This window comes from Ursus americanus, chromosome 14 (assembly GCF_024610735.1).
Source record: "Ursus americanus isolate L20-20 chromosome 14, mUrsAme1.1.p, whole genome shotgun sequence".
Lineage (NCBI taxonomy): Eukaryota > Metazoa > Chordata > Mammalia > Carnivora > Ursidae > Ursus > Ursus americanus.
This window is the reverse complement of record NC_142140.1, coordinates 70,040,578-70,053,924: the sequence shown is the minus strand read 5'-3', so window position 1 is coordinate 70,053,924 and position 13,347 is coordinate 70,040,578. Positions and strand designations below refer to the sequence as shown.

General features: G+C 38.4%; 1 protein-coding gene across 1 annotated transcript in view; it reads right to left on the bottom strand.

Moving 5' to 3' along the window:
- The window catches only part of AKAP10 (A-kinase anchoring protein 10), an 81,064-nt gene that overhangs the window by 59,221 nt on the left and 8,496 nt on the right, over positions 1–13,347 (bottom strand). Inside the window, exons 2-4 of the mRNA XM_045778326.2 lie at positions 11,154–11,201; positions 4,933–5,115; positions 1,211–1,768 (exon numbers count right to left, since the gene is read on the bottom strand). Coding sequence (XP_045634282.1) covers positions 1,211–1,768; positions 4,933–5,115; positions 11,154–11,201 — 789 coding nt within the window. The remainder of the gene's footprint in view (positions 1–1,210; positions 1,769–4,932; positions 5,116–11,153; positions 11,202–13,347) is intronic.

The window sequence follows — 13,347 nt, the reverse complement described above, 5'->3', positions numbered from 1 at the left end:
CATAGAATGCACACCAAATGTGAACTCTAATGTAAACTATGGCTTGTGGGTGATTATAATGTGTCCAGGTAGGTTCATCAATTCCAACAAATGTCCCGCTCTGTTGGGGGATGTGGATGATGGGGGTGGCAGGCCTATACATGTGTGGGGGCCAAGGGTATATGGGAAATCACTTACCCTGCCTCAATTTTGCTGCGAACCTTAAACTGCCCTGAAAAGGGGCGCCTGGGCGGCTCAGTATGTTAAGCATCTGCCTTGGGCTCAGGTCATGATCTCAGGGTCGTGGAATTGAGCCCCACACATAGGGTTCCCTGTTCAGCTGGGAGCCTGCTTCTCCCTTTCCTCCTCGCTTGTGCTCTCTCTTGCTATTTCTGTTGCTCTGTCTCTCTCTCTCAAATAAATAAGTAAAATCTTAAAAAAAAAAGTGCTCTGAAAAAATGAAGTCTTACTATGGGAAAAAAAAAGAAAAGGAAAAGCAAACAAAGAAAAATCAAAAAAGAATCACCTAGCCCTACGAGAAACAAAGAACAGATAAGATGAAAGGGAGGAAAAACATGGAGGCTGTCTAATCAGAATGCCAGAAGGTGATAACTGAAAAATTAAGAAAGTGTAACCTCCAAATGACTAGAGAACAAATAAAGAGGTGCAGTTGTTGAAATGCTGATTTTAAGTCTAGCTCCCTGCTCACTGAGCAAGTTACTTAACTTGCCTAAGCCTTGATTTTCTCATCTGTAAAACGGGACAAAAATGCTGACCTCACAGAGGTGGTGTGACGATTAGGTGAAATCCAAGTATAGCACTTAGCACAGAATCCAATAAACGTCACCTGCTGGCAATTAAAAAATATCTACAAAGTTCATTAAAACAGTAGTAAATTAAGAATGAGATGAGGATGAAATAAGCATCTCTGGGTAATGATCTGATTTCAAAATCTCTGGAAGGGAAAGGCAGGATGACTCTTAACCCTTCTTCATTTGTTAATTCTGCTAATATCCTTCTGATAAGAATAAATCACTGTAGGTATGTATCCCTGCTGTTTCTTTTTCATACACCAAACCTCCTCCGGGATATTCTCCAAATCCTTCCAAATTTGCAAATGAGTGTGAGAGAAAACTATTCCAATCCTTTTATTCTCCGGCCTCGATAAGTTCTACTTTGTAAACTGATTAAACAAACAGAATGAAGAGAGACAAGAAAACCACATACTTACTTTTCATTAATTTTCCTGATAATTCCTTTAGTGGTGAAGAGGGACTATTTCTACTGGCTACTAGAAGTCTGGAGGAGGATTCTTGGGTTTCCATGGAAACTTGATGCATTCCTGTTCTGGCCATTTCAAGATGGAGAGAATGGGCACTGTCACATTCCCGGGAAAGCAGCAAGTGATTCTGAATGTTGCTAGTTCTATTGTTCAGGTCAATTCCTTCTGATTGAGTCATAAGCAGTTGGGCTGAGCTAGAATCCTCCAATCTCTTGTCAAGAGACTCAGTTACAAAAGATGTTGCAGTTTCATGCTTTTTAGATGGAGAGACAGGCTCAGCCAATGAGCTCTGCTTCACGGTGTTCAGACTGTGTGCTCTTATTCGGGACCAAGTTGTAGAGTGAAAACTTTCAGCTTCTAACCAAAATTTAACCAAATGCTCCATTCTCCGAAGTTCCATGAATTGAATGAAATAAGGAAGGACAACAGTGTCGTGCAAGACTTGTTCAAGGGTCTTTGAAAGACTGGATTTGGTCTCTTGAGTCTGGTAGTCCAGACAAGATCTGCCTGAAAGAAGCAAAGATTAGCAGTTCAGTAACAACTGAAGATTAATGGGTTAGTCAGCCACCTTTAGCATCAGCGGTACCAGAATTCTTGAATAAAAGTTTATTTCCAATTTAAATGAATAAAGAGCTAGAAATACAATCATTTTGGCTTCTAAACAGGCAAAGAAACAAGTGTCCAAAACTTGATCTGTTAAAAAGCTCTTTGTAACTCAATTATTCTTATTTAACTTTTAAGGGCAGTTCAGACCATGTAAATTCTTGAGAAAAAAAAAAAATCTTACGATACTAGTCCCAAACAAAGAAGGCCGATAAAATTATGAAAATACATTCAATCTAATTAAAAATGCCAGAAAAGCAAATTAATACAAGATAACATTTCTGTCAAACTGTAAGATGTTTTTTCAAAAAATAACAAAAACTAACAAAGGCACAGAAGAATAGGCAACACTGTCACCCACTGATGATGAAAATAAAAAATGGCAAAACCTCTTTGGAGGAGCATTCAATAACAGCCTGCAAGGCTTTAGGAATCTCATGATTTGCAATCCAGTAACCCCACCTCTAGGAACTTTTCCTGAGGAAAAACTGTGCATACAATTGTGGAGACAGCCAGAAAAATGTTACCAACTCTCAGCATTCGTTAGAATAAAAAACAGGATTTTATGTTGAAAAATAAAACTAAACTTACCAAACTTAATAAGGTAAGTTCATTTTATATGTAACTAAATCTAGGCTATGATTATGACCACGACTAGGTATTAACATAAACAACAAAAACATTTTTTTTTACATTTACAGCACTGACATATTAAGGTTCATCTTCATAAAAGTAACAGGGTTTCATCAATTATTTAAAAGGGCTTTTCTTAATCCTTTGATATTCAAATCATTTTCTTTTGAAGCACTTCATGTGTCATCCTTGCTGGCTGTCTCATTTTCTTTTTCTTTTTTTTTTCTTTTTTGAGAGAGAGAGAGAGAGAATGTGCGCGTGAGCAAGCACAGCCCAACACAGGGATCGATCTCATGACCCTGAGATCATGACCTGAGCCTAAATCAAGAGTTGGGCGCTTAACTGACTATGCCACCCAGGCGCCCCCTGGCTGTCTCATTTTCAATGTTAACCAGTGCATCTTTGTCAACATGACTTCCTTGAACTTCAGGAAATCCTGATCCTTTGCAAGATTTACAATTTTTTACATTAAATTTTTAATTTTGAGATAATGGTAAGTTCAAATACAACTGTTAAGACACAATACAGAGAGATCCCACGTACCCTTTACCCAGGTTCCTCATGGTAACATCATACAGTTAACTATAGTACGGTATCACATCAAGGTACCGACACTGACATGACCCACCAATCTTACTCAGATTTCCCCATTTCACCTGTATTCACCTGTGGACTTCATCCTATGCAATGTAATCTATGCAGTTTTATCATATGTAACTAACAAACTACTGAACAGTTCCAATGCCACGTGGATGCCTTATGTGGCCTTTTATAACCACCTCTTCTGTCCCTAATGTCTGGCAAACACTACTCTGTTCTTCATTTGCCTAATTTTGTCATTTCAAGAATATTATACAAATGGAATCATACTGCATATAACCTTTTGGGATTGGCTTTTGACACTCAGCATAATTCCCTTGGGATTCATGCAAGTTGTTAGATGTATCAACAGTTCGCTCCTTTTCATTGCTGAGTAGTATTCTGTGGCATGCGTGTACCAGTTTGTTTAACCATTCACTCGCCTGCTGAAAGTCAGCCAGTTTTTGGCTTTTAAGCTGCTATGGACATTGGGGTATAGGTTTTTGTTAATAAGTTTTGAATGTAAGTTTCCATTTCTCTGGGATAAAGGCCAAAGGGTGCAACTGCAGGGTCATGTGACAACTGCATATTTAGCTTTGTGAGAAACTGCCAAACTGTTCTCCAGAGTGGCTATACCATTTCACATTCCTACCAGCAACACAGGAGTAATCCAGTAAAACTTACAATTTTACTTTGTGATCAATACAAACGCTGTTTGCAATGTACTGCTGAGTGTGACCCATAAACACTCTGACACCTTTGAATACATACAAATGTTAAGCAAAGATGTCAAAAAAGGGACTAATTTTATTAGACATCAATTTATTCACTTTTTTCTTCAATTTATGATACCACGACATGCAATTTTTATAAGTGTAGAACTTTGGGTAACGAAGAACTTTGGGTAACAAAAGTTCACAAAACATCAATCTCCTGCATATCTTTTTTTGGGGAAGGCCGGCGGGGGGGAGTTATTTTAATATAATAGAGATCCTACTACACACACTGCTATGTGACCTGCTTTTTGCACTTTAGCCTTAGATATTTCTCTACGTCATCTTCAGACTTTCAAACGGCTCCCCAATACCCCAGATGCAGGAATACCACAATTTGAGTACCTCTCCATTAATAGATATTTACATGCTGTTCCTCATTTTTTTGCTTTCACAAACAACACTGCAATAAACAGCTTTATACATATTTGTATACACATCTTCTTGCATATATGTGAATACATCTGAGGGCTAGATCTTCTATTTTATATTTTGATAAACACTTCCAACTGCCTTCCAAAAAATCCTCATCAATTTACACTTCCACTAAATAGGAATAGCCATTTCTCTTCATCTCCGTTAACATTCAAATGATCAAACTTTAAATATTTGCTGATGTGTTAGGAGGAACTCATTACTTAATTTGCATTTCCCTGAGTCTGAGTGAAATAAGGCATCCTTTTCATATAAGTAGTGGTCAAATATACTTCTTCTTCTTCTGGAAATGGCCCATTCCTTTTTTTTTTTTTTAATTGAGAATGCTTCATATTTTATGCTTATGGGAACACAATAGAGTATCATTCATTATACTTGTAGCTGTTATTTTATTTATTTTTAAAATTTTATTTATTTTTAAGTAGGCTCCAAGCCCAATATGGGGATCGAACTCACAACCCTCAGATCAAGAGTCACATGCTCTACTGACTAAGCCAGCCAGCCAGGGCCCCCTATAACTGTTATTTTAAATACATTTTTTCAAAGCCCATTTCCATTATACAGTTCTAGTACCCTCCAGCAAGAGTTTCACATAATACATTCAAATCCTTCCTACTACTGGAAGTTAACAAAACGGGAGTCACTTACCCAGGTCACCAAAATGAGCAGCCTCCATGTGGCTTGGCTGCTTCTTAAGTGTTGCTGTCCTGCTACTTGAAAAAGAGTCCATGTTGGCAGAAATGGCATTGATTGCAACATGACTTGGTCCTGCTGCCTCCAGCAAGGCATGATTTTTAGTGCTTTTTTGTGGGGAATGTACAGATACTGAAGCTATAATTTTTCAAAAAAAAAAAAAGTGTTAAAAATAAAACACAATTTGATAGCCTAAAAATGTCTCATAAAGGGCTTAAGAGAACTTAAAAAATTAAGTTTTATAACACCTCCCTTCCGTATGCACACTCAACAAAAAATACTTAAGGGAAAGATAAATTAATCAAGCAGCAGAAAACTGGAAAGAAATGTCCCATCGTTATGTATAACTCTCAAAATACTGTGCCAAAAATGGAACTTAAAACCGAGATGTTTCTTTGAGAACTTTTACAGATGACAGAAAGTACCAAAGCCAGAAAACATTCTGATATATGGACACTTTTCAATTCCTTAACCCTTTTTTTTGTCCAAGGAACAAAACTAAACTTGTGGAATGGGGCAAAAATGAGAAAAATACTCTTCAGAATACTTATTTTTTTAATTGGGTAACAATTTCTCTAATGAAAGACACTTATGATCAAAGTTCAAGCTGCTCAAAGATAAAGCACACTTAAAAAACTCACAAAATATACTTTCTTTAGTAGTCTGAAGAAATATCCTATTGCCATCAGGATAAAGAGGCTACCTATTTGTTAATAGGAAATAAGCAAGTCAATATTAGAATACTGTCAAAGTAGTCCTGTGACCTTACTGCCATAGCTAGACCAACACTCTCTCTCTCCTACTTATTCCACACAAATAGTAATGACTCTTATTTAAGGTTTCTAAGAAGTGTTGGCCTAGTACATTGCTACAGCAGGAAGGAGAGAATGGACGCCTGGGTGGCTCAGTCGGTTAAGCATCTGCCTTTGGCTCAGGTCATGATCCCATGGTTCTGGGATCAAGTCCCGCATTGGGCTGCTTGCTCAGCGGGAAGTCTGCTTCTCCTTGTGGCTCCCCCTGCTTGAGCTCTCCCTCTAACAAATAAATAAATAAATAAATAAAAATCTAAAAAAAAAAAAAAAAAAAAAAAGGATAAAAATGATACAGATTACCCTCAAGATAATACTCTCAGAGAAATCAACTTGTAGCGACTAGCACCATTCATTTTATTACATCTTCAACAGATAAGTGCTCTCAATCTCAGCAAACAGTTCTCAGACACAGAATCTGAGTAATACCAGGTAATATTTCTTATGAAGAACACACAGTATTATAGTTCAATCTACTACTCTTCGAGATGTTTTTATAAATATAAAGCAGGTAAATACACGAATGTCCGTACCTGTTTGTCAGGTTTTTTTATTTACTAGTCATTCAATAACAGGTGGGAGAATGATGCAACGGAGTTGTCTTCAAGAGATTTTTTTTTTTAGTTTTAGAAGAAAAGTCTTATTTTTTAAATTTCCATGATAAATTGAAGAAAGCAAAAGTCATTTCAGCAAGTTTATAAACAGTAATAGCTAGTTTTCTTATATAGACAACAAGCTACAAATACCATGCAATAAGACTCTCTAACCGTTTCCTACTTAGGTATGTATGATGAAACAAAACGCCATTAATTTACTTGTGCAAGGCTTTTTTTTCCTCCTCTTTCTGAACTTTTCTGTTAGAACTATTAACTTATTTTAGATGTTGCTTCCAGACAGTCTATCTTCCTTTGGTCTCCATAGTACTTACTACCTGTTCCATATTTTCCTTTTCTACCTGTGCCTGCCTCTCAAGCCCTTAGAACACAGTAATTAAATGCCCACTAGGGGTGCGTGGGTGGCTCAGTCGGTGAAGCATCTGCCTTCGGCTCAGGTCATGATCCCAGGGTCCTGGGATCGAGTCCTGCATCTGGCTCCTTGCTCAGCGGGGAGCCTGCTTCTCCCTCTGCCTGCTGCTCCCCCTACTTGTGTTCTCTCTCTCTCCGACAAATAAATAAAAACTTAAAAAAAAATTTTTTTTTAAATGCCCACTATGTCAGATATGGTCTCCTTCCATGACTTCTCTTCCTGAGCTTCTCTGTTCTTTTATTCTTTCTGCTAGAAACAGTATTTATTCTCAAACCTTTAATTACTACTAGAGCCATCTTTTCTGGACATATTTTTTAAACCTGTAAGCACTCCACTTTTTCCCCAGCACATCTGTAAAATAGATAAAACTCTAGATAAAATAGGTACCTAAAATCTAAATAGATATCTAAAGGAGATTGATTGATTGATTGATTGATTTAGATTTTGTTTATTTATTTGACAGAGAGAGAGACAGCCAGCGAGAGAGGGAACACAAGCAGGGGGAGTGGGAGAGGAAGAAGCAGGCTCATAGTGAAGGAGCCTGATGTGGGGCTCGATCCCAGAACGCCGGGATCATGCCCTGAGCCGAAGGCAGACGCTTAACGACTGAGCCACCCAGGCGCCCCTAAAGGAGATTTAAAAAAAAGAGTTATTAGTAACTCTGGCTGATTCAAGGGGAAAGTCTCACTCACACTCTGGACCTGGACCTCTTGGCAACAGCCTGTAGGATACACTTCTATGGAACTGGAACCCCAGTGGAGAAGCCCTGACCTGTACCTGAGACCTGCCCTTTGATCTGGGCTTTGGGCCTGTCTTAATTCCTTACTGCTAGTTTTTCTTACTTTAACTTTACCACATCAAGACCAATTTGTCCAAGTATCAAACTCACTGCATCTTCTTCCAAACTAATTCTCCTACTCAATTTCCCTGTCTCTGTTCAATCTGCTAATCTCCAAAGCTCAAAATCTTGGACCCATTCTTTTTCACCCCACATGTTTAACTGCCAAGATCGGCTGATTTTTCCTTAAAGATATTTAAATATCTACTTACTTGCTTATTATCAATACCACACCCTTAGTACAGGCCTTTCTGTATTAGAGCAAAAGAACTAGGGTCTGGAAACCCACAAAACGTTTCCAGACTAACCTTTCATAAATACTGTATGTAAAGCATCAGCGTCCTGTTCAAAAGCCTACAGGCTCCCTATTTTCTCTGTCTCAACTCTCTGTTCTGGTCTTTAAGGCCCTTATACTTAGGTATCAATCTTCTGTAAAAATCCCCTTTATTTGTCTGAAGGTCCCTTTGCCCAATATATACTCAAAGAAATAAGAAATATACTCAAAGAAATAAGAAGCTGGGCTGGTAGGGAAAAGAGAACTGCCTCTTTCAAATCCTTATTATTCAACTTTTATATAGATTAAGTCCCATTTCTACAACATCTTCCCTACACTTAAGAAACCATTTGCTAATCTCAAATTCCTCTCAACTCCTCACAGTACTTCATTTAACTAAGTTTAACTATATTGAGGGCCTCTTCTGCTACAACTAGAAAACAAGAGCTACCAATACAGGACCTCCAGCACACCAGGCATCGTACTGGTTGCTTGATGCACACTTTTGGGGGGGTACATTATTTCATTCTCTCTCACAACAATTTCACAAGACTGGTATTTTCCTCATTTTGGAGATGCGGACACAGACAGACAAAAGTTAAATACTTTGCTATAAGTCAATGAGATAGTAAAGAATTGTTTCAACAGGCAGGATTTCAACTTTGGTCTGCCAGACTCTAGAAAATCACTCTTGTACCTTTGGTTAGAAACTCAGACTCTAGAATTATTGTGTGGATAAAATAATATATGTAAATGTCTCCAAGTACCTCCCACCCAACATGCCAAAATTGAACATATAATTTCCCAACTTGGTTCTCCACCAGTTGCACTGTTAGGCAAGCCAGAAAAGTAGGTGTTAATCTGAAATCTCCCTGTCCCTTACACCTCATATTTAATCAATAACAAAGTTCTATCCATTTTAGCTCTAAATTGATCAATCCAGATCTCTTTTATTTCTATCACTATAGATCTAGCCCATGCCATCTGTGGAATCACTTGATTAATGTTCCTCTCCCCTACCAATCTATATGTTCAATGAGTACAGGATCCAAGTCTTTTTTTGTTTAGCTGCAGTTTTGGCTAAGCCCTAAAATGGAACAGGTGTTTGAGAAATGGTTGTTATTAGTATGTTGGTATATTTGCTACTATTCCAGGTGTAAGTTTTTTTTTTTTTTTTAAGATTTTATTTATTCATTTGACAGACACACAGCCAGGGAGAGAGGGAACACAAGGAGGGGGAGTGGGAGAGAAAGAAGCAGGCTCCTAGCAGAGGAGCCTGATGTGGGGCTCGATCCCAGAACGCTGGAATCACGCCCTGAGCCGAAGGCAGACACTTAACGACTGAGCCACCCAGGCGCCCCTCCAGGTCTAAGTTCTACTCAGACTGTAAACTTCTTGAGGGCCTGTTTCCTATATTGCTTCTGTATGATTCTAAGGTAAGCCAGTGAATGCTAGCTGGCTTCATTCCTACAGGGTAGGAACATGGAATTTTTTAGCCTGGTACAGATTTAGAAGTTAGGCAGGCCAGCCCTCTTACTCCACAAATGAAGAATCTGAGGAAGGTTACATGACTTCCCAAGGTCATACTGTTAGTAGCAGAATTCAGGGTAGAAGACCTGAGAAATCTAAAGTGCCTGAGACATCAAATCCTTTCCTTCTACATTCAGATCTAGTCTTTACGCATGCTGCTTGCTAAGGGCTTGAAGGCTTTATCAAAGCCAATCAAATTTTGCTTAAGGAAGGCAGTATGAACCAACATGGAATCCAACCGGCTTTAAATTATCTAAAGTAAGCAAAAATTAAGACTGCAAGGTTCCCTAGTTCTTCCCTAATGTTACAAACCGTGTAAGTTATAATTAGTCTCTCTCCAGCAAACTGAGCGTATATGGTTAATAGTCAGTGCTAGTAGCCACACAAGATACAAACATTTGAAAGGGAAATCTAAGTAGCAATCTACAGATCTCATGTAAATAAATTTCATCTATGAAACTTACATGTAATGGCTATCTAAATAATTTCCGTTATAATTTTCCACTCCAATCTTTATAACTGACATAGTGAAATCACTCAAAACTATCGTAGAGATTACAACCTAAAAAAGCAATGCTTTAACCTATAAACAAGGACAATATATTGATTACAATAAAGTACTCCGAATAAATTTTAAGTTAAGACCATTCATCCAAAGTAACAGAGAAGTAAAAACAGTAATTATCCACACTTCTGGATAAACAACAGAAAACCAAGCCTTGTAAGTGGCAGTTCTTTACTCCAGAACTGTCAGCTCAGTTCACAGTATTTTTCACTTTTTGTTTTGTTTTTAAAGATTTATTTATGGAGTGCCTTGGGTGGCTCAGTCGGTAAAGCGTCCACCTTCAGCTCAGGTCATGATCCCAGGGTCCTAGGATCGAACCCTGCTTCAGGATCCTTCCTTGGCAGGGAGTCTGCTTCTCCCTCGCTCCCTGTGTCTCCCCCCATTCATGCTCTCTTGCTCTCTCTCTCTCAAATAAATTTAAAAAATAAAAAAGATTTATTTATTTGAGAGAGAGAGAGAGTGCACACAGTAGGGAGGGGCAGAGGGAGAGTTTGAAGCAGACTCTGCGCAGAGTGGGGAACCTGACACAGAGGCCGACACAGAGCTCGCTCTCACCACCCTGAGATCACGACCTGAGCCAAAACCAATAGTCAGACCCAGCTGCCCCTAGCTTTTTGTTTTTTAAAATAAAGTTAACTACAAACCATAAGAGACTCTCAAGTATAGGAAACAAACTGAGGGTTGCTGGAGGGGAGGTGGGTGGGGGGATGGGGTCACTGGGGGATGGGCATTAAGGAGGGCACCTGATCTGATGAGCACTGCATGCTATATGCAACTGACGAGTAACTAAACTCTACCTCTGAAACTAATAATACACTATATGCTAATTCACTGATCTTAAATTAAAAAATAAAATAAAGTGAACTCATCAATTTTAGGGAACAAACATGTGATTAATAGGAGGGCACTGGTTTACCGTGTCACTAGGACAGCCAACAAATGCTTAGTAAAAGCCTATCATATGCAAGGTGTTGAAGAATATACAGGTTGAGCAAGGAAATAAGTCACAATCATAAATAATTATAAAAGGCAGAGATGATTAATGGCAAAAGAAGCGGGAAGATAACAGGGTTAAATAGCCTATTAATGTAAAGCACATCACTTTTTAATACAATGGAATGCCACGGAACTCACCTTTAATTGACTTGACATCTGAGGTCTTCTCTTGTTCTTTGCCTTTCACTGGAAGATAAAAGAGCATCATGACCAAATTCTACACTTAGAAAGATCCTATCTGCATGATGTAAAAATTAACAGATGAATATTCAAAGTTGTACAGCGATGGAATAACTGCCTTGCAGGGGGACAGGACACGACAGTTGTCAGGGCAAGTTTCCCCGAGGAAGTGACCTTTGAACATCATTCAGTCAAGAGCACTGAGCGTGCACTGAGCGTGCCTATGGAGAGACAATGTCAGAATACCTGGGTTCAAATTCTAGCTTGCCACTTATTACACAGCCACGTGATCATGGACAAGTTACTTTACTTCTCTGGGTCTCAATTTCCTTGATTTATAAAATTAGAACAGTAATAACAACACCTACCTCAGAGGGTTAGGAGTGAAAAAATAAATAGTTGTAAAGGGCTTAGAAGAGTAACGGGCACACGGTTAGTTTAGGATGTTAATTAATATTATTAAAATATGCCCGCTACTAGATGCATCTTGAAGAACAAGAGTTCTTTGTGTATCATATCTTACTTCTTGTGTATTCCCCTCACAGCATCAAATACAAACATTCTAAACTTATATGCTAAATATCTAATATTAAGGCTTAATAATTTCTCTTAAAAAGCTATACAGTCTCTTCTCCATTATATGAAACAGTAGAAATTCTTCTGCAAATATGCTAATAATATAATATCCAAGAAAGGAAGGTACATGGCAGCTTAAGCAAAGCGTGAACTCTTACAGGATCTGACATAAGACTATTTTTAACCTTCCTTCCTTTTCTTGTATTTTTTTTCAACATTAAATTTTCTTTAACCTTACCATGAAAAGCCTATCAAAATAAGAAATCCCAAAATGACCACCTCTCTACTTGTGCTCTTAAACATTTAACACTGAAAGGCTAGTAGCAGGAAATAACTAGCTCTCAGAGTATCTGATAAATTAATCCATCAACAAATATCTGAGGGCCTTGTATGTGCCAGACACTCCCCCGGCTCAGAAAAGAACAGTCCTGTCTTCGAGAAGTCTATATACAAGAATGTGGAGACAAACACGGACAAAAATAAGATCATTTCAGGTACCGATCGCTGCTGCTGGGAAGAAAAGAAAATAAGGAAACGTGGTAGAAGTAACTGGGTTGCAGCCCTTACCGCAGCACCTGCCAACTGACCACATCTCTCGCTTGTAACGTGAACTTGCCTTGACTTCCAAGGCACTCGACTCCCCTGGTTTTCCAGCTGCTCCTTCTCAGTTTACCACCTGGCCAACTTCTCCTCTACCCACTGGGAGTTTCCTCAACAAAAGGGTTTGAGCACCTTTTCTTTTCACTATGTACACATATGTATTTCCTGGCTGACCGTAACCATCCTGAAGGTGTTCAATACCACAGATAAGCTATGAATCCTGAATTTCTATTTCTAGTCTAAATCCTTTCTGACCTTAAATTCACTTAGTTAACTGGCTACCCATCCTCTTCTATAATTACACCGGTCCAAAATGGAATGTACCATCTCTTCCCAAACCTGGTTTACATTACTTTTCATTTTTTTTTGTGAATGACACTCCCACCCCAGTTCCCAGTTTCTCAGGCCAAAAATCTCGAAGTCATTCTTAACATGTCTCTCCCTTACTTCCCACACCGAAACCACTTCTAAGACCAAGATTCTCCCACTAAAACATACCTCCACAATTTCACTTTGGTCACCCTCAATACATTCTCATCAGATCTAGTCCATATTTCAAACAGAAACGTACACACACAATCCAACTTTACCACATATTAGTGTTTTGTCTTACTTCCCCTTCCCCCCTAAATATTATATAAAGGGTCCCTGACTCACTACCTGATCCCATTGCTCTTCTTCCGTTCCCAGAGATAAATACTGCCCTAAATTAGATGTGTTTACTACCATGTATGTTTTTAGACTATTACTACATGACTGTAAAACATGCAATTATTCTGTACATCTTTAAAAATGACATGAATAGTATTCTTCTACACATATATGAAACTTACATTCATCCCATAATTTGACTTGTCTATATTGATGCATTCATGTGGCTCTAGTTCATTCATTTTAGCTGCTTAATTCCTTTTTTTTTTTTTAAGATTTTATTTATTTATTTGACAGAGAGACAGCGAGAGAGGAAGCACAAGCA